This window comes from Carassius auratus, chromosome 33 (assembly GCF_003368295.1).
Source record: "Carassius auratus strain Wakin chromosome 33, ASM336829v1, whole genome shotgun sequence".
NCBI lineage: Eukaryota > Metazoa > Chordata > Actinopteri > Cypriniformes > Cyprinidae > Carassius > Carassius auratus.
The window spans coordinates 1,936,443-1,958,695 of NC_039275.1; the positions used below are offsets into that span (position 1 = coordinate 1,936,443).

A 22,253-nucleotide genomic window follows, 5' to 3' on the forward strand; every position below is an offset into this window, starting at 1 on the left:
TGCTCAGACGGTGACGCGCGCGGGAGGCGGAGCGTCAAACAGGAAGACGCGCGCGTCACGGTACCGCAGACACTCTTCAGTCAATCCGCGCTCGCATCATATCAGAGATGTGCACACATCGCCTCTGGCGCGTCTTCGCTCTCCTCTATCTGCCGTTTTTGGGAAGCGCCATTGATTTTAAAACGCGGACGGGACCGCGAGTGACGGACAAGGTGAGACGCGCGTCCTGCAGCATTGACTGCGAACCGACGCGTCGCGTTTATCGCTGCGAAACGATCTTGCAGCCACATCTGCATGAAGTAAACCTGCGGCGTAGCGGTAGAGCGTTTTGTCTTTTAAAGCGTTGAAAGATCGTGCGCATGCGTGTCCGTAAATGCATCTGTAGTTCATTCCATCTCGCCTTGACGCGACGCGCGCGCTTCATATCTGGACTGCGTCACATTCCACTGTATGACGCTTTACAGAAACACACAGCATTGCAGCACCATGAACGAATACGCTGATTATGTTCGTTATAAGAGTATAATACACATTTTAAAAAAAAATCACGTTTCTATTCACGTTTCATATTTATCATATATATATATATATATATATATATATATATATATATATATATATATATATATATATATATATATATGCTATATATAAAACTACATAAAAAAGTTTAATACAAACTTTAGTTTTGCTTGAGAAAACCCAGCCTGAAAGTTTGAATTTTGAACATTTAGATAGATAAATTAGATTAGGATGATACCACGTTGCTAATAGTATTTAATTAATTGATGACATGACTTAACAAGTTGTTGCATGTTTTTAACAGGAATAATATGTTTTAGCATTATTAGCGTATTGTTAGCATGATAAACATGTTTTATCATGATTAACATGTTGTTTATATGTTGTTATCACGTTGCAAGCATATTTGTAACATGTCTAACATGTTTCTAGGATGTCAAGACTTGACTTGACTAGCATGTTGCTAGCTTGATTGGCGTGTTGTTACTAGCATGTTTTTAATAATAAGCATTTGTTAACATCTTTTAGCATGGTTTGCATGTTGTCAGCATGATTACATGTTAGCATTTTGTAAAAAACAATTAGCATGTTGTTAAAATGTTTCTTACATTAGCATTTTGCTAGTATGTTTCTAACATGATTAGCATGTTTCAGCATGTGATTAGGATGGTTATAACACAACTAACATGCTGCAAGCATGTTTCTACATTAGTGTGATGTTACCATATTGTAAACTTGATTAGCATATTGTTGGCCTGTTTGTGCATGACTAGCTTGTTTCTAGCATGATTGACATGTTGTTAACATAATTAGCATATCAAGCCAACTTAATTTATATATTATTTACTATTAGTATAGATATAAATAACCCTGGTTTGTGCGAGGTGCAGGTGTTTTTTGACATCACTGTCGGAGGACACGAGGTTGGCAGGATTGTGATCGGTCTGTTCGGAGAGGTCGCTCCGCTGACCGTGCAGAACTTCATGGCTCTTGCCACAGGAGAGGTAACACTCAGCATACACATGACACAAATCAGAAAACACAATACCTGACAGCAGATCCTCTCTTCAGAAGGGTTATGGGTACAAAGGCAGCAAGTTCCATCGGGTTATCAAGGACTTCATGATCCAAGGAGGAGACTTCTCTGTTGGAGACGGAACGGGAGGTGAGGAGAAGAAAGAGAATTAGCTGATTTACTCATCTATCACTGAGCATTCTGACTTCCTTTCTTCTCTGGAACACAAGAAATGTTCATGGTACTCGTTTGAAACATACCAATAAAACTTTACTTGATGTACAAAAACAACTAAAACTAATAACAGAAAATTTATCAAACTTAGTTCTCACTCAAGACGATGTCAAACCTGCCGTGATGCCCATCAGAATCAGAACAGTCTCCTCTCCTGCAGAGAGTCTGATGCCCAGGTCTTGTGTCCTGCAGGTAAAAGTATCTACGGAAGCACGTTTGCTGACGAGACCTTCAGGCTCAAGCATCTGGGCACTGGTTGGGTCAGCATGGCGAACGCCGGACCCAACACCAACGGCTCACAGTTCTTCATCACCTTAGCCAGAGCGCCGTGGCTGGACGGAAAACACGTGGTCTTTGGCAAAGTCTTGGAGGGGATGGTATGAGAAAAACACACATTACATCTGTTTCCTACTACACACACACAGACTAGAAAACCTACCGTCAGATTTATTTCTGAAGCGCTTTGAGTACAGAATGTTTCAAAGCAGCTTCACCATACACTGAGTATTAAATATTATAAATATAATCAGACAGCACTAAGCCTATAGCATACGGGTGTAGGACGAGACGTCCCAATTCAATTAAATTTACAAAAGTGGTTTCATTTCAAATTAATAGTGCTGTCAAATCGATTAATCGCGATTAATCGCATCTAAAATAAACGTTTGTTTACATAATATATCTGTTTGTACCTTATTATACTTTTTTATATATAATATAAATTATGTATAGTTATGAATACACATACATATAAAGTACACACATATATATTATTTAAACACAAACTTATTCTGGATGCGATTAATTGCGATTAATCGATTTGACAGAACTAAAAATGTAATATTAAATACTTATTAAATGCCAGTCAAGTGTATGCTTTAAATAACTTTTGTGAAAATATGACATCCCTATTCGGCATAACAGATATATTTATGTAAAAATTAAACAAAATACTTATGACATGTAAACCTTTGTATAAACAAATAGGCGAACTAAATGAGACTATATATTAAGTGATTAAAAACTTTAAAAAGCCTAGTGGATTGCAGGAAAGATTGGAGCTGATCTGTGATCCTCAAATAGTCTTTTAATCTCTTTAATGATTCTAAATATTCTTGACAAGATTTTTTGTTATTTGAATTATTACACTAAATGACATTTTCGAAGGGGCGACTTCAGTAAATCATGATAAAAATGTATGATGTAAAATTTCAAGCTGTTCAAATTTCTATTTATTTTATGGTTGAAATCCACTTTATGTCTTTCACCCATAAATATGGATTTATACCAATAAAACTGATTTTTTAATGGGTTAAAGTAGATCGAAATAGCACTTTAACTCTTTCCCCGCCATTGACGAGTTTTTACGCTTTTCATGTTTTCACTGTTATACACTTGGGGGCGCTATTACACATCTTCTGAACGAGAACAAAACCTCCCGAACAAAAGCACACGTGAACAGGAGGTAGAGAAGGATGTCAATGTTGCAAAGTTCTTCAGTTATGAAATGAATAGAATTTCAGCTGTAAAGCTGCTCTATAAATGCAAAAGTGTCAATATTTTTAATCAATGTTTGGTTTTGATTAAAATTTTAGTACAATATTTAGTAGTTAAAGGAGTATCCTCCTTAGTAATCCTGACTTACCCTCATGTCTTCTGAGAAGATGTTCAAGTCTATCTTCAGTCGCAAGGAAATTCAAGTTTTTGAGGAAAACATTCCAGGGTTTTTCTCCATATAATGGACTTCATTGAGGACCAAATCACAGTTTCACAGGTTGTTATTTGGTCTCCATTGAAGTCCATTATATGGAGAAAAACCCTGGAATGTTTTCCTCAAAAACCTTCATTTTTTTGTGACTGGTGACTGATTCTGGACGTGAACTAGTCCTTTAAAAGTTGACTGATTGAATATTGACTATAATTACAGCAGAATTGAATTCCGCTTGCATCACAGATTCGCTGTTTTCTTGTCTATGTGTACTGTATAAAGCGCTGTAGGTTAGACTCAAAGGTCTAAAGCAGCGTGTTCTTCATTGGTCTTCAGGCCGTGGTCCACACCATCGAGCTCCAGGACACTAACGATCGTAACCTGCCCTACACCGAGTGTGTGATCATCAACAGCGGCAAGATCAAGCTCAAAGAGCCCTTCGTCGTGGAAGTGGAGGGATGGTGAACCCTTCTTCATCGTCTTCATCATATAATCATATGACTTTACGTTCTGTGACTGTTTCCTCCATCGTATCATCGTTCGATTCTCCTCCCACTATGCAGGCACTTTATATGGAGTCACATGTGTGTTCTCCATCATGCCGAGGACGCTCTACTGCAGAAATCAACCACACATGAGTTTATTACCATCCTCTGAGTGCCATGAGACACATATACTTGAATTTGAAATCTCGATTATTAGAATTATGATGTGTAGAGACACAATTAAGCTATTAGAATAATCTTTTATTTATTGAGAAAAGTAATGTAAATACGCTTCATTTTGACTTTGTTTTGCCTTCATAATTAGCAACTAAATCAGCCACTGAGAAGATTTTCATCACTGTCTCAATGGATTTTGATAATTAATTGTATACTGTCTGAAAGAACATTTCATAATCAACCATATCATTTAAATTAGTTATGGCTTTGCTAAACACAAATCTGTATTTGTAAATGATGTATTTCAGAATGAAACTAAATATTCACTGAGCAAGCACTTCATGCACAATAAGAGTAGAACCATGAATTAAGATCATAAACAGAATGGGTTTGGATTCATGTTGACTTTATGATCAATAAAACTCTCTGAATAAAATACTCTTCTCCAGAATCCTTTTATTTCGGTGCAAAAACATCAAAACCGTAGTTTGCTTTCTAACCTGATTATTGATTTAATCAGACAATAAATTAACTAACAATGAGTGATACAGCTATTCGTTTTTTTTGTTAATATTTAAAATATATATATTTTTTAATTCAAAATGCAAGTTTTAGTAAAATTTTTTATTGATTTGTCAGTTGTATTATTATTATTATTATTATTAATAATAATATATGGTGAATAGTTTTTTATATTATTTTAATCAGTTTTTGTTATAAATGGGAAATGTTGCGCTGGCAAGTAGTGGGCTAAATAAAGTAATTTTTATATTTTATTTTAAAAGCAAAAAAAAAAAGACCTGATATATTCTGATTAAGGAAACTTCTACTGGAAAATACTTGCTCAAAAAAACTGAGCAAGGAATTATTTTTTTAGCAATAAATCATGCATCATTGACTTTATGAATTTAGGACGTTTTAAGAGCTGCAGAAACCCTCTTCTGTTTAATCTTCTGTCTAGCTGTTGTAACTAGATCTGAAGAGTAATCCTGTTTCAGTTGAACCCGATGTTTTACTCGGACAGTGTGCGGTTAAATAAAGCACACCCTCACAGATCTCGAGACGTCTCCACTGTGAGCTCTTATAACATCTTCAACCAACAAGTGCAGCTCTGAAGAGCTCGGGGAGCTATTTCAGCCGCTTTGGAAAACAGCAGCGAATCGATGGAGCAGACGTCTGGAGCTGGAAGTGTGTCCGGCGCGGAGGTGAGCGGAGATGACAGGCTTCATTATCCGCAGAGCTGGAGTCCCTCAGGAGCGCTCCTGCTGCATGATGGGACAGTTTGCTGGAAAGGTCAAGAGCAGACAAATCAGCCGGGCAGAAAGCATCTTAAACTGTCCCTGATAGAGGCCGAGCTCAGAAACTGCTTCTGTTTCTATTAGATCTGCTCTGACGAACGAAGACAAAACACTAGGACTATATTCATCAGAGTTATCAAATGCATCCTCCTCTAACGTTTAAAAGTGTTTTTTATGATATTGTCAGCGTTGCACATTGATTCCAGAGTGTCTCCGCTGACAAGCGAATCATTTACAGATCTCCTCTCAGTTTCTGCCGTATCGACGTCCCTGTAATGACACGTCTAACCCGGTGTAACTCTGACAATTATTACCCAGAGTCCTGCAGGTCTGGACAATTAGAGCTGGAGTCATCACGCGGACGGATCTGACGGATCGGATCAGACGTCTCTTCTGCGGTTAACTCACACTTACTGACAGACTCAGGCTAATATTACACATACTTCCATTCTGACTCATGTTTAACTCATCATATTTTGCTCACCAAGGCTGCATTTATTTGATTAAAAATACTTTCGAAAATGTGAAATATTATTCTAGTGTAAATCATCTGTGTTCTGTGTGAATCTGTGTTAAAGTGTAATGTATTTCTGTGATGCTCCGCTGTATTTCCAGCATCATTCCTCCAGTCTTCAGTGTCACATGATCTTCAGAAATCATGAATATATGATGATTTACTGCTCAAGAAACATTTCTGATTATTATCAGTGTTGAACACATTTTTTATTGTTTTTACTGCCACTTTTGATCAATTTAATACATCCTTGATTAATAAAAGTGTATTTTTTAATATCCCAAATATTTGAAAGGAAGTGTATCGCAGTTTCCATAAAATGCTAATAATCAGAAATGTTTCTTGAGCAGTAAATCATCATATTATTCTGATTTCTGAAGATCATGTGACACTGAAGACTGGAGGAATGATGCTGAAAATACAGCGGAGCATCACAGAAATACATTACACTTTAACACAGATTCACACAGAACACAGATGATTTACACTAGAATAATATTTCATTTTTGATCAAATAAATGCAGCCTTGAACTACACAAAAACACAGGGTCATTAAAGTTTAATCCGCAGTGCAGAAATGATCTAAACATTATTCACGCTGGACAAATCGAAACTACTGTGGAATAAAAAGCCCAATTCAGCGAGCCCGAAGCAATCCGGTCTCAAACGGTGTCTGCGGCGGCAGAAATCGATAGAAGCATCTCTTTGCTCGGAGAAGACACCTGCTGGACAGCATTGATCCTCCCTTCAAGCCTCTCAGCACATTACAATTGTCTGCCTTTTTCTCTTTTGCCCGTTAAACCACGGTCACAAATTTACAAAAGGGACTTGTTCTCCCCGACCCCGGTGAGGTGCCATCACTCAGTGGAAAAACATTGTGAAAATATCAGAGGAAGCGCGGAGCCACATAAACACAGTAATGATTTCCCCAGAGTTTCTGCCAAGAGCCGGTGTCACCCCAAAGCAGAGTAAATGGTGACATATCCTCAGTCAGGATCTGGGAAATCGAACCCTGACATTCTTTTTAGGACTCGAGACTCTTCATCAGCCAATTACCGCGGTTAGCAGAGAGCGTTTCTCCCAGAACTGCGTTCACCGCCAAAACATCCTCCACAGAGCAGCTCGGGCCCTGAGGAACTATTTATATATGAACTCCAGCCGCTTCAGATCACACACCCTCCTCTCGTGAACGGCACACGGGTGAAGACAAAGAAGAGAGAGCGAGCGATGAAGAATACGCCAGTCTTGAACTAGACACTCAGTCAAGATCATCACTATTTCATGCTTTATCCAGTGGGATATAATTAATAAATAAATAGATTTATGGTAAGTTTAAAAGCAGTGTTCACCCAAAAATGTAACCCCTGTCTTCATTTACTCACGTCGTTCCAAACCTGTCTGAGATTCTTTCTTCTGCTGAACACTAAAGCAGATATCTGGAGGAATGGTGGACACTGACTCCGTCAACTGTTTGGTTCTCAACATTCTTCCAAATATCTTCTTTCATGTTCAGCAGAAGAGTATCAATATTAAGCAACATACATTTTAAACACAATATTGTCCAATTTTGTCTGTTTTATACGTCCAAATTGAGTTACAGCAGAACGTTTGCATCTCTAAACAACAGTGCATTTTTAATGAATAGGTAGAGTCAGTGATTCAATGACTCACGCATTAAAGACAGTGACTTGCCACCTACTCTCATTTATAATTATATACATGAGTATTTAAATATGTGTGTGTGTGTGTGTGTGTATGCATGTTACTTTTTTATTTATATATTAAATATTTAGTGTTTTAAACATTAATCTTATAAAATTATTTGTGACCCTGAACCTCAAAAGCAATCATGAGAGTGCAAAAAAAAAATCTAAATATTGAGAAAATTTGTCTTTAATGTTCAAGTTAATTTTTTAGCAATGCCTATTACTACTCAGAAATTAAGTTTTGATATGTTTACGGTAGGAAATTGACTAAATATCTTCATGGAACATGATCTTAACTTAATATCCTGATTTTTGGCATACATTTTTTTTGATAATTGCTGTGCTGCAGGGACACATTTATTCAGTTGTAAACACTCGTCTGTATACATTCATCTCAATGCCACTTCTGTGCAGCTTCTGCTTTGCAAAGATGGATTCTGTCTCATTGCCTTTGATTGGCGACAGCCCTATAATGTCTTATTATTCTAATAAAATATTCACATAAATATTAAAGTTGAGAATAAAATGAAATCTGAAGTTCTGGAAAAGTTTCTGTCACACAGGTTCGTGATTGTTTTTCACATTTGCATCCTGCAAAGTCTTCTACTTTTTAGCATCACAAAAATGACCCATGTGCTTAAAAGATGCTTCCCTTAAACACCGTTGACAGAGTTCAGTCGTGCAGGATAGATGAAAGCAGTTAGGCCGCTCATCAGGACAATGTTAAATCATTAAGATAAAGTGTTCACGCCGCAGCTGTTGTGGTAAATGTATGCATAGGGCCACATTCATCACAGCCTCAGAAGCCAGAAAAGAAAGTGTTGCTTAATAAATCAGCCGGTTTGAGTCCGGACGGAGAATCTCCTGAAGAAGCAGATGTTTAATATTCCCAGCAGCACTGATCTTGCTGTAAGACCACGCCGGGGGTCTGAGCGTCGCTCACAAGAGGAGTGTGGTTTGGGGCAAATGAAAACAGATTGCCGTGTCCGAGGATCTGATGCTCTCTGGAAACCCTCGATACGGCAGTTTCACAGCCGGCCGCTCTGTATTTGTCTGGCTAATGTGAGCGCTCCTCTCTCGGATGTGTGGAAGGGCTCGTTCTCAGCTCCCTCTGAAACTAATTATCGCTGAGGGCCGGGGCTCGGGAGACGGTGACGCTCAGACGTGAGATTCGAGGAGGAGCAGTCACCCTTGAACAATGGAAAACCTTATTATCGCCGGATAACTGTATGATGATTTCCATTTCAGTCTCTCAGATGCATGAAAACACCTCTTATTAGGGTTAATAGCATGTTAATAGCATGACCTCCCTCACTATATCACATCAAACCGCCTTTTATTTGAGCATCAAAGCGATGGTCTTTCATCACATCACCACTGAAAACACTGATGTCTCTGAAGTGTTGTGAATGTCTCTTTATTTCCAGGAAGTCTTTGGGACAGATTGGTGGCGGGTCAATAGCAGCTGAATGCCATCTGCTTGGGGCAGCAGAACTCCAGCGCCGGCCGTCCCATGCATCTTCTGCTATTGAAAGGTTATTTTTATGCGAGTAAACAATTCATCCTCTGGTCTCGGTGCGTTCTGCTCATTTACCGGCTCGCGGTCGATAGCGTATGCAAAACAGACGGGAAAAAAAATTGAATCCTAGGAGTGAAGCTGATGCCCAGGTGACAACTAATCGATGAGGCTCTCTGCGAAGCGGTGACGTGCGGTCAGGGTGTTTTATAGCCGCTCATGCAAATCAGAGTCCCAACAACACGACCCCAGAGCCGGCTTCCTCAACCCTTTAACCACTGCCAGAGCCAGATCAGACAGAATACACTTTTTAGCTGACAGCGGGGCGCGTCTGGCTCCTGTTTTTGGACGGACGGGTTCGGGGTGATGTGTGTTTGCTGGGGATTGTTCGGCTCTTATTAGATTCTCTGCGCTCCAGCTATTAGTGATAAATGTACCGCTGCATTCACTGTCGAGTTAATCAATGCTGCCAAAGTTTTGTTGACCTAACAGCAATCTATAAAGCAAAGGCGCTTCATTTCTTTTGGCTTGCCTGTAGCGTGACAACTCTGTTGGCCCCTGGGTGCTCTGAGACCCCTTCAAAGGGCCCGCGCTTCACTCGAAATTGAAATACTGTCTTTAAAAGCGGTGCAATTGCTGTGACGCCTCGCCTGTCAAAGAAATTGTTTAAAAACCAGAGTCGCTCAAACAGATCCAGTTTGATGGTTAAAACACTGGCAAATCGATAACTTCACAGATGATAGAACGTTGTCAAGTGTTAAAAAAAAGCCCATTTTCTTTGACAACAAAGCCCTTGTTTTCGGTAAAAAGACGAGCGCTGGGAGATCGAAGGCCTGTGAGATGAAATAAGAGCTGGAGCTCAAATATATGGTTCTGTCAGCATCCGTCCGCTGAAACAAACGACCACCGCACACTTTCAAACGCAATTATGGCCTTATGAAATATGAATTTGCATTGATTTTCCCCAGTGTTTGCTATGGTCACTGGGCTCTGTGCATGAAATACTCGCAGTATAAATTATGTAAGCGAGCTGACGTCTTGTGTTTGGTGTTATTATGATGATGATTTTATCCCTTGCAGATAGACAGAAATATAATTGCATGTAACCCAGGTCCCCAGCTGCATGAGTTTGTCTGTAACAGGAGCACAATTACTGCAGAGAGCGAGACGGAGGGCCGTAACCCGGCTGGAGAATACTGATTAACCTTTTTCAGGCCTTTGACAAATGAATCGCATCAAGCGTGTGCGACAGCATTTATCACTGCCCGTCCACACTTAGAGTCGCCGGGAAATAACAGGCTTGTGCTAATAAAAGCAAGCTGTGTGCCAAAGTGTATTATGTCAGCGGCCCAATCGCCCGACATCCGTCTTCTTTGATCCGCCACAGAAAACCAGAAGCCGCTTGGATGTGAAAAAGACACAGATGCATCAATAACACCAGCCATTATTTAATAAACTAACATAATATAGAAGAAAACTAAGTTATAGACTCATCCAGACCTGTCCATCAAACTCTAAAACCCTAACCCTAAAATTCAAGATATGAGCGCAGAATAGACATCACCCTTATATTTATATCATATTGATATAGTTTAGCAGTATCACACCAGCAAGAGAGCTGTTTCTCCCCAATATCTGCTCCACTGCAGATGTGATTTATACAATAGTTCAGTAAACAAGAAGTTTATATTGTGTTACATTTTAGATTTGGTCAAGATTGTCTGTTTCGCTCGGTTACACAAACTAAAATCAGTTCAAATCAAGTCACATCCGAACACAGTCGACACACAGCGGTGATTTGTTACTAATTGAATCCAGGTTTTGAATGAATTGAGTGAGTCAATGATTCAGTGAATGATTCATAAAGACTTGTTTGTTTCTGAATGAATCAGTCGTTTGAACGAATCGGTTGAATAAATGACTCAATGACTCACTCATTAACACAGTGACTCCTGGTGCTTTTAGTTTCATATTTGGAGTATCATTTCATATAAATACTATTTATGCAATGTTGAATCTAAATATTTATTTTTGTGTGTTTATTCAATGTTTTCTCATCTTACCCGATAACAACTTTCTATGATCTTTTGGGGGTGATTTCTTAGCCAAAATTGATGTGCAATTAATTTGCGATTAACTGTATTAATTACATCATGTAATTAACTAGATGAAAAACTGTAATGAAAAAATAAGTGAAACATCGAGCTTCATTTCTTTAACTCTTCAGACGCCGCTCTGGTGATGAATGGGGTGTGGGTGAATCATTTCGGCCGAGTCTTTCTCCACGAAAGGTCACTTATCTGACTCCTTACAGAGCAATTTGCATTTCTGCATGCATTTATTGACCATTAGTCATTAATGCGTTTCTGGGCGTTATGTGTTCACTCAGCAAACGCTGCGGCGCTCAATTAACACAGATCTCTAATTGCACCTCTATTCTTGTGTTATTATGCATCTGATGAAGAACAGCATGAACGAGGCCTATTTTCTCTTCCATAATGAGGAATTAAAGGGAAACGGTCGTACAAATGATGATACAACTCGTGCCAAACGGCGCTTGGACGCTCATCAGTTTTCCTTCATTCCCGTATTTCTGCCTCTCCGAATGTAATGGCTAACGAGAACAACAGCCTCCCGCGCTCGTGTCCACACACATTTTGGGGAAATAAGCCCAATGGTGTGCGAGGGAGAATTATTTTTCTTTATTAAGCGACCCGTGTCTCTTGAGATCCAAACGAAAGCAAACAATTAATCTTTTCCTATTGGTTGTGTGCAGACGGGCTCGGGCCGGGATGAAGGCGCTCTGTACCTGTGGCAGCGAGGGGTAATTAGGCCCGGTCTGGGGAATAAATGGATTCCAGCTTCAAGTGTGCTGAGCTTTCAGGCCGTGACAGCGCTCTCGCCCTCCTCCCCGAACAACATCTCCGCTGAAACCCTCACCCATGACCAGAAACAGCACAATAATTAACAAGATCCAATGTATTAATTGCTGCGAGCCATTAAAAATGGCCAGAGAAAGTGTATTAATTGCTGTTCCTAACAAAGTGTTTAATCAAATTAAGACCGAGCGTTCAGTTCACAGTCGGCTAAGCAGGAAAAGCTTCTGCCAGCCTGGAAAAAACATCCAACAATATCAATAACACTGGGAGCGGAGAGAGCAGGATCAGTTTAACTGCGTTCACAGCAGCGTTCAGTGCGTTTAACACTCGTGTTTGTGAACTAAATAAATCAGTGAGAATCTCAAACAGCTGCGGCTACTATATGTATCAGTTATCTATAGTTATCTATTTTTAAACTATTTATTTAGGATTTAATGCCTTAGCAGAAGCAAATTCTAAACTCATGGGAAAATCAACTGTTTTTAACTTTAACAAAAATGTATGATTATAATAACATTATTTCAATACATTGTTAACAATGCTTTAATTAACCATTTTGTAAAAAAAAAATCAACATACAAAAATATGCATATATACTTAAAATAACAATGGCAATAATAACAATTCTATTAATAATAACTTCTTTATTAAGCTAGCATTAAATATATATCAGCTGACGTTAAAAATATTAATTGCATGTGCTTATTTCTTGTATTTTTGCATTTTGACTACATTTACTTAATGTTAAAGACACTAATATTTCACTGTTAAACACTGTTAAAATTATTACTAAGTAAATCTCAAAATATAAATTTGTCTGTACGTTATAATTGAGCTCTTCAGTTGTAAGTTATTTATACATAATTATTATACATGTAAAGAATGTATTGCTCATATCAGTTTATATCATGTGTGGCGAGCCAGCTAACGAGGGATTAGCGTCGCCCAGGAAACAGCGCTCACACTGCAATCACTGGGGAGAGCATGGTGATCAAAGACACCTGAACCTCATCAGCAGGACAGCTTTTAAGCAGAGGAAAAGGAGAGGTAGTTGAGCTTCGACTCCAGAACTAGACTAACACTGTGTTCTGGCTCTCTTTCAGATTCAGGTGTCTGAGGAACAGCACGTCACGCCGCACCTACTGATACTTTGTGCTGCACAGCCAAGACTCCTACACCAGAGCACGCCAGCACTGCACAGTCTACTTTCACCCACTGCTCAATAAATTGCCCCTCTGGGGACTTCACTGCAGTACTGTCGTCCGTGTGATCACTCTCCCCGCCACACTGGTGGAGAATGCAGGCACTAAGAGAGTGATTCCTTCCCCACAAACCCGGATTGACAATTAGCGTTGAGTGTCCCCGTAGAACCCCGCTCTCTCTCTCGGCTCGGCGTACCTCTAGGGCTGGAAATGGAGGAGATTATTCGCAGACTCACAGAAATAACGGTCCGACAGCAGCAATTCTCTGAGCAGCTGGCAGCCCGGCAAGAGAGGACGGAACAGGTGGTAGAGCAGCTGCGTGGTGCCACGGCCCAGCGAACCCCACTCCCTGAGCCACGATGGCAGGCCCATCAACACCTCACGAAACTCAATGACCAGGATGACGTGGAGGCATATTTACACACCTTCGAGGTCATTGCGACCAGAGAGGCATGGGAGAAAGAGCGGTGGGCACAGTTGCTCGCTCCGTTCCTGACAGGAGAAGCCCAGCGAGCATATTACTCCCTCCCACCACCCCGAAATGAGGATTATGACGCGCTGAAGAAAGAAATCTTGGCCAGGGTTGGGCTGTCCCCAATGTGTGCCGCCCGACACTTCCAGCAGTGGACCTACGACGAGCACCTCACCATCCGAGCTCAAGCTGCCCGACTGACTCGCCTCGCCCACCTCTGGCTTTTACACGACGGCCCAACGGCGGCCCAGGTTGCTGAGAGGGTGGTAATTGATCGCTTGCTTCGGGCCCTGCCACGTCACTACTGGAGGCTCGTGAACATGCGCAACCCCTCCAGTCTGGCAGAGCTGATGGAAGCGGTGGAGCTGGCAGAGGCATCCTTTGCCCCCGAGGCAGGAGACAGAGTGGCGACACTGCCACGGAAGACCAAGCTTGACCGACGACAGGCGGAGGGCACCTCAAGGCCAGTTAATGGACCAGTGGTACCTGCGCCGGGACAAACCGATGAACCCATGCCCACCGAGCCGCCATCCCCGGGAGGTCGCGTGTGGAAAGCTGGTTGTATCGTCCATAGAGCAGTCCCGCAAGGTGCCCCTGAGCGAACCGTCTGCCTGGATGGGGGAACCGTACGAGCTGTCCTAGACTCGGGCAGCTCGATCACTTTGGTCCAGCCTGGGGTACTGCGACCCCGGCAGAGTGGGAAGGCTAGGATACCCATAACCTGTGTGCATGGAGACACCCGCAACGTTCCCGCACAGCGTGTTACCATCTCAGCCAGCCCCGGGACATGGCAACTGGAGGTGGGGGTGGTTAAAGACCTCCCAGTACCGGTGCTACTGGGGAGAGACTGGCCAGGTTTCGATCAGCTAATGGCCACCGCGATGCAACAAGGACCCAACCCCCGGGCTCGCCACAAACAACGAGCAGAACGTACAGAAGGCCGCCGACCAGCCCTTCTGGCCACCGACAGCGACGGGGATGGTGAGTGTGCTAATTCTACTAATATGTATATGAACTTGTTCCAACAGATCACAGCAGGGGGATCGTTTGGCCGAGAGCAGCGGGAGGACGAGCGCTTGAAGAATTGCTGGACTCAGGTTCGTGTAATAGAGGAGGAGGTGCGCCAGCCCCCGCCGCACCCCACCCCTCACTTCATAATCAAGAATGGCCTGCTGTACTGTGTTGCCCAGCGTCGGGGGGAGGAAAAACTGCTCTTAGTGGTGCCAAGGACCAAGACTGAGACGGTAATCGAGCTAGCACACTCGCACCCGATGTCTGGACACCTGGGCGTGGTTAACACCACACAACGGATTCGAGACCGGTTCCACTGGCCAGGATTGGAGGCGGAAGTGAAGCGATTTTGCCAGAGCTGTCCAACCTGCCAGCGCACCTCCCCTCGTCAGCCTCCACCCAGCCCACTTGTGCCACTACCCATCATTGAGGTGCCCTTTAGCCGCATCGGTATGGACCTAGTTGGGCCTCTGCCGAAATCAGCCCGGGGTCATGAGCACATCTTAGTCATACTGGACTATGCAACCCGGTACCCCGAAGCCGTGCCCCTCAGGAAGGCCACTTCCAAAGCCATTGCCCGTGAGTTATTCATGCTATTCAGCCGAGTGGGAATACCACAGGAAATATTGACTGACCAGGGAACCCCCTTCATGTCTCAGCTCATGGCGGAGCTCTGCCAGCTCCTTAAGGTGAAGCAGCTCCGCACTTCGGTGTACCACCCCCAGACGGATGGATTGGTTGAAAGGTTCAACCAGACACTGAAACAGATGTTGCGACGAGTGGTGGCGGAAGATGGGCGTGACTGGGACCTGATGCTCCCCTATGTGTTATTTGGCATCCGAGAGGTCCCTCAGGCGTCCACTGGGTTCACGCCTTTTGAGTTGTTGTTCGGCCCGACAGCCCCGTGGGCTGTTGGATGTGGCAAGAGAGGCATGGGAACAACAGCCGGCACCCCATAGAACCGTTATCGAACATGTGCGAGAGATGCGTGAGAGGATTGAACCGGTGATGCCTCTTGTCCGAGAACACCTTGCAGAGTCACAGCGCGCCCAGAAACGGCTGTACGACCGGCCAGCCCAGCCAAGGGAATTCCAACCTGGGGACCGAGTGCTGGTTCTTGTGCCAACTGCGACTTCCAAATTCCTAGCCTCCTGGCAGGGGCCCTACACCATCATAGAGAAAGTGGGGCCAGTAACGTACCGGGTTCGCCAAGTGGGACGCCGGAAGGAGCAGCAAATCTACCACATCAACCTGCTCAAGAGGTGGGTGGCACCCCGGGAGCAACTGGCAGCTTTTGCCCAGGAGGAGACCCCAGTGGTCGCAGTAGGGGAACAGCTCTCTCCGATGCAGAAGGCGGAGATAACCACCCTGGTCAGACAATTCAAAGATGTGTTCAATACGTTACCCGGGCAAACCCGGATTATCCAACATGAGATCCGCACGCCCCCTGGTGAAATCATTCGGCAGAGGCCCTACCGAATCCCGGAGGCTCGGCGGCAGGCTATTGAGGAGGAAGTAGCCCGGATGCACCAGCTGGGAATCATCGAGCCATCCCGCAGCCCTTGGTCCAGTCCCATCGTAATGGTCCCAAAAAAAGATGGAACTCTCCGGTTTTGTAACGATTTCAGACGGCTGAATGAAATCTCAAGCTTCGATGGTTACCCCATGCCCCGTGTGGATGAGCTCTTGGTGAGATTAGGTGGGGCCCGTTACATCTCTACACTCGATTTGACCAAGGGCTATTGGCAGGTGCCCCTCACCCCCGACTCAAAGGAGAAGACTGCCTTCAGTACCCCTGGTGGCCACTGGCATTACCGGGTTCTCCCTTTTGACCTTCACGGGGCTCCTGCCACATTCCAGAGAATGATGGACATAATTTTGCGACCGCACCAGTCCTACGCAGCTGCGTACCTGGATGATGTGGTCATCCACTCGGTGAGCTGGGAGGAACATCTCGATCGGTTACGGAGAGTACTAACGGAGTTGCGGCGAGCTGGACTTACTGCTAACCCAAAGAAGTGCCACTTAGGGCTTGCGGAGGCACAATACCTGGGCTACCAGATTGGCCGGGGGCTAATCCAACCTCAGAGCAGAAAGATAGAGGCGGTTCAGCAAGCGGCGCGGCCCACCAACAAAACTCAGGTGCGTGCCTTTCTGGGACTAGCCGGATATTATCGTTGCTTCATACCAAATTTCTCCTCAATAGCCAGCCCTTTGACAGACCTGACCAAAAAGGGGCAGCCAGAAAAGCTGAAGTGGACGGCGGCAGCTGAAGCCGCATTCCAAACCCTCAAGGAGGCGCTCTCGTCTTCGCCCGTCCTACATGCCCCGGACTTCAGCTGCCCATTCATCCTACAGACAGATGCTTCTGACACTGGCCTGGGTGCAGTCCTTTCCCAAGAGAAAGGAGGAGAGGAGCACCCAGTCGTATACATAAGTCGGAAGCTCACCCCAGCAGAGACTCGATATGCAGCCGTGGAGAAAGAAGCGCTTGCCATCAAGTGGGCCATCTTAGAGTTGAGGTATTACTTGTTGGGCCGCACCTTCACTCTTATCACAGACCATGCTCCGCTCCAGTGGATGGCCCGGGCCAAAGATACTAATGCCAGGATCACCAGATGGTTCCTGGCCCTCCAGGATTTCCACTTTAGGGTCCAGCATCGGGCTGGGGCAGCTCATGGCAATGCCGATGGGCTCTCCAGGATGTGGTCACTATGGTCAGGCCTGTCAAATAACACTTCCCTCCCACCCCCCCGATCTCCCTTGTGTCTCCACAGATGTTCACGCAGTACCAGGACGGCGCTTTGGGGGGGGGAGTGTGGCGAGCCAGCTAACGAGGGATTAGCGTCGCCCAGGAAACAGCGCTCACACTGCAATCACTGGGGAGAGCATGGTGATCAAAGACACCTGAACCTCATCAGCAGGACAGCTTTTAAGCAGAGGAAAAGGAGAGGTAGTTGAGCTTCGACTCCAGAACTAGACTAACACTGTGTTCTGGCTCTCTTTCAGATTCAGGTGTCTGAGGAACAGCACGTCACGCCGCACCTACTGATACTTTGTGCTGCACAGCCAAGACTCCTACACCAGAGCACGCCAGCACTGCACAGTCTACTTTCACCCACTGCTCAATAAATTGCCCCTCTGGGGACTTCACTGCAGTACTGTCGTCCGTGTGATCACTCTCCCCGCCACACATGCTATAATTTGTATTGTGCATTTGAATGCATTTATTTTTGATGAATGCATTTCTTGTTTGCTATATTACTGTAAAAGTGCTTTGACATGCAACTTTTAAAGTCACTATAGAGCTATGTAAAGTTGTATTATTATTATTGTTGTTATTATGTTCCTCTCTCTCTCCTCAGGTTTTCTAGATTTCACACAATAAAACAGATCAAATTATTAGTAAAATATTACTAAAAACAGTATTCTTCCACCAAACAATGTAGCTCCTCAGAATCAGTTGTGGTAGCTACAAAGTGGTTGCCAAGCAACACACAAACGTAAACAAAGGTGTATGTTACTTTGTAGCTGCTTCAAACATGGCTCAACCAATCAGAATCAAGAACCAGTACTATCCAGTGTGTAATAATTCTCAAAAATGTACACGACCTTTGAGGTGTGCATCTGAACTTTCATGCCATTTCATAAATGATCATTTTCATAATCTGTCCTACATTATGGCTTTCAGTTAGACACATGTGAGCTGTGGATTTGTGAATGTTTAATCACTCTTTACTGGTTACTAGTTACTCTCTAACTACGGTAACATCCACATCATTATAATGAAGAAGGGTTTTTCATATAAACAGTACGACAGACTTTCAAAAGGAATACCCTTTAATTCATTTAACATTAAAAATATATAATAATAACAACTATTCATTTAGAGATTTATGATAGCACTGTAATGATCTATAATTGTATTAATTTATGAATTAAAATATAATTTAATTGTTCAAATCATACGTGTATTAGATACACAGTTTTCTTTTATACTATTTTTTCCAGTTTTACTTTTTATTATAGAATTTTTCTATTTACCATTTTATTGAAAATCTTTTTTTCTCTCTCTCTCTCTGTTTTCTTCTTGTTCAGATTAATATATTTCAAAGCTGATGTTTTCATAATACAAGAACATTATTAGTTGTTCAAATCTTAGTTTATCCTTTTTCAGATTATTTTCTCCCAGATTTTCTTTGTATTTATCTCTTTTTTTTTCTTTTTCCCCCAGATATTTTTTTTCTGTTTTCAACTTTTTTCCAGATTATGAATCATATCTTTTTCTATTCTATTATTCATTTATTATTTTTTTAAGATTATTTTCTACCTTTTCAGATCAATTCATTTTACACACATTTTTACTCTAATCAAAATACAAACTATTAATTTAGAGATTTGTGACTTATAATGAAGTGTTCATAAGACTATCATGAATCATAAAGTCATTTATTGGCCATAACTCAGAGGAGCTCATCTGACACATGATCCTCACACGCGTGTAGAGATGTGTGCTGTATGACCGCTCCAAACCTCTGCTGACAGATAACAGAGCACTTCCCGCTGTCCTACATTCCTGGGTCGGTTCTCCTAAAAACCTGTGGACTCCGGAGAGAGGACGAGGAGAGCGGCGAGCAGTGATGGATTCCAGTTATTAGCAGATCAAAAAGATGGATGGTGTCCTGCTCCACCCAATCAACATCATCATCCAGATCTAGTTAAAGATAGCGCTTGTGCTAATCAACTTATTTAAGCTGCTGATAATATCAGAGGCAGAATAATCTGCTGTTCTGTGCCACATCCCGGCGCTGATCGATAAAATCACTTGAGCCGGCACAAAGCCAGGTAAGTAACGACTCGCCCGGTCATTAATATTATTTAACACTCTTCAGAGCGCACTTAATGAAGAAGAAAAACTGGAGGAAAGCTCACCTCAGTCTTCACATACAGCTGATGTTATTCACTGTAAAACAAACACAAACACCGCCATCACATCTGTGTGGAAAAATAATGATTGAGCAATAATCTGGGAAAAATCATATGAAACAGTAGAAAACAGAGAAATATTATTTGAATGCAAAATGCAAAACACAAAACAAAAAAAACACATATAGGTTTAGAGTAAAACTGAGTTCTGAAAACAATCTAAATTATGCAGAAAACAAAATATAATCTGTAAAGAAGAAAAGAAAAAAAGAACTGATATATATCTATCTAATAAACTGATGGTTTGAACAAGTAATGTTTTTGGCATTGTGAACAAATCAGTTCTTAATTAAATTATTAAATAGCTGTTTGTTTATTTTTTTTTTTGATTTGGGTAAAACTTGAATAATTGAAAATCCTGCAAAAAAAAAAAAAAAAATTCAATAAGAGAAGTTCCTGTGCTCTCGGGCTCTAGACAGGAAGTGTTAAGAACAGCTGTAGCTGAATGAAGACGAACTGAAGATAAATACAGCGAGGGTGACCCTTTAGCCGTGATGAACGAGCCCTCGTGTCTCACACACTCCTCGTTACGTATTTACACTCTCAGTGTTTGCATTTACAAAATGCTCTTTTATTCTGACTGGATAAAGGCAAAGGAAGTAAAAAATACTGCAGTTCTGACCTCTGACCCCAAGCTACAGCACATACAGACCATCGCTCACTAGCTACTGCCTGCTGTAGACGCTTTAAACAGCCCAAAAGAATCAAAAGATGCATAATGTTGTGATCGGATTAAAGTTGCATGTAACTGGGAAAGCATGTAACACTTGTAGCACAGTGATTGATTGACAGGTGAGTAGGCGGTCCTTCGCTACTGCGTAAACACATGAAAATGGGTGTTACACATGAAAATGAGTTACTGTTGCTATGTCCGACAAGCCACAGTGCTCTCTCGCCACACATCATGTTCTTACACGGTGAAAAACACATCACGAAACTGACAACCCCGACAGTGTTACTTTTACTATGAAACCAAGTCTCAGCTTTCAAACGTTGTTATTTTGAAAGTGTGCCTTGCCCGTTCAGGTTGAGAGCTCACTTTACTAGAAGTTTACTTTCTGCTTGATAAGCCGGTAGGCCATCGTCTGCTTGGACAGCATCTCACTTCTGCCAGCTTCCATAACAAATAAAGAGCTGTTCTGAGGTGTTCAGCCTATAAACAATCTTAAAGCGTGGACAGGAAAGCAAAGCAAGGGCTGGGTCTGCCTCCTGGACGGGGGCTTAAGGATTACCTGGGAACCAGTCGGGTCTGAACTATAGGCATGAATCGTTGACCGAAAATGAGTGCAGGTCCTCTTGATGGAGGCCAATGCAATCAGGAGCAGAGTCTTCATTGAAAGAAACTTCAGCTTAATGATTGCAAAGGCTCGAATGGGACCCTCTGTAGTGCTTCAAGCTCCAGAGACAGGTCCCAAGAAGGATGAAAATGTCTTAATCTAAAATAAAAATAAAAAAACGAACTCAAATTGATGTTAAAACAGGAAATATTTGAATTAAAATTCTAAATATTATAAGAAACTACAATTGTATATCAGTGACATGGAAATAACACTGGCGTAATCTCTTTGACTCGGTGGATTTGCACAAGAACGCACCTCTTACATATTCTCCAGAAAATATAAAAACAGAGTCTGAATGCTGTAATTTGTGAGTTTTGGGTGCAACAGCGAAAGCAATAACAGACCGTCCATCCGTCCGTGACGCTGATTGTCCCACTGAGAGACTTAGGTCAACATCAGGTGTTCCAGCCGCCCTGATTACAACCAAAACACATGCGGCGGGGGCGTCCCGGGGTTCAGAGGTCAGAGGTCGAGCGGTGGGGGCAGGGACACAGCATCTGAAACCGCATTCAGTTTCTCTTTAACCCACTCAACACATATGAACACACAGCGCACTGATGATGAGTGAAACACCCATGACACGTGGAATTAAACAGATGAGATTATTCATTTCAGATCCCGCTCACTCCCCCCGGCCTTGTTCTTAAAACAGAAACAGGTCTTCCTCTGGTTCAACAACGTTACCTGTTTACGGCTCCTGTAAAACAGAGCTGCTAAATTACTCATCGCCCTCTGGAGGCAGACGAGTCCAAACAAAGCAGAGTTTTTCGTCCGGAGTCTAAAAATAATCCGATGCTAAAGGTTTCCTGCAGCTTGCAGCCCCGCGGCCCTTAACCTTTCCCAAAGTTGTAGATGAAATGTCAGCTGGAGACCCTCAGGTATAAGTTAGCCAGCTAACCAGACAGCAGCACCATATGAATCACTGTCATCCGAAATGTAGAATCAGCAATTCTAGAGCCGTCCTATCTGGAAACGTAACGGCGCTCCAGGAGCTCTGCTATTGATTTTTCTCCCAAACAAAGAGACTTTCGCGAATACATGATACATCATAATCATGTAATTTGTACCTTTGCGTCAAGCTGGGAAACGAAACGTAGACGAGGATCCAGAAACATGAGTGAATGCTTCGGGATGGGTTTTACTGACAGGAACTAAACAAACATCCAAAGTTTAGGAGAAACTTCAGCA

General features: G+C 42.6%; 1 protein-coding gene and 1 long non-coding RNA gene across 2 annotated transcripts; one reads left to right on the forward strand and one right to left on the reverse strand.

Moving 5' to 3' along the window:
- LOC113052698 (peptidyl-prolyl cis-trans isomerase C) lies at nt 1-4,584 on the forward strand. Its single transcript, XM_026217107.1, has 5 exons — nt 1-212; nt 1,413-1,526; nt 1,594-1,687; nt 1,964-2,148; nt 3,816-4,584. Exons 1-5 carry the CDS (start codon nt 108-110, stop codon nt 3,942-3,944), a joined length of 627 nt encoding a protein of 208 aa, XP_026072892.1. The 5' UTR covers nt 1-107; the 3' UTR covers nt 3,945-4,584.
- Nucleotides 4,585-19,202: 14,618 nt separating this feature from the next.
- LOC113052843 (uncharacterized) lies at nt 19,203-21,170 on the reverse strand. Its single transcript, XR_003277117.1, has 3 exons — nt 20,958-21,170; nt 19,672-19,702; nt 19,203-19,337 (listed from the first exon to the last, which is right to left on the reverse strand). It is a non-coding gene; the product is annotated as an uncharacterized LOC113052843 (long non-coding RNA).
- Between the last annotated feature and the right edge of the window lie 1,083 nt (nt 21,171-22,253).

What these genes read in the sequence shown, in the direction of transcription:
- LOC113052698 (XM_026217107.1), top strand. Translation starts at nt 108, where the DNA reads ATGTGCACACATCGCCTCTGGCGCGTCTTCGCTCTCCTCTATCTGCCG. An exon ending in GACCGCGAGTGACGGACAAG is followed by an intron (nt 213 to 1,412) that starts GTGAGACGCGCG and finishes TGCGAGGTGCAG; the next exon opens with GTGTTTTTTGACATCACTGT. An exon ending in GCAAAGTCTTGGAGGGGATG is followed by an intron (nt 2,149 to 3,815) that starts GTATGAGAAAAA and finishes ATTGGTCTTCAG; the next exon opens with GCCGTGGTCCACACCATCGA.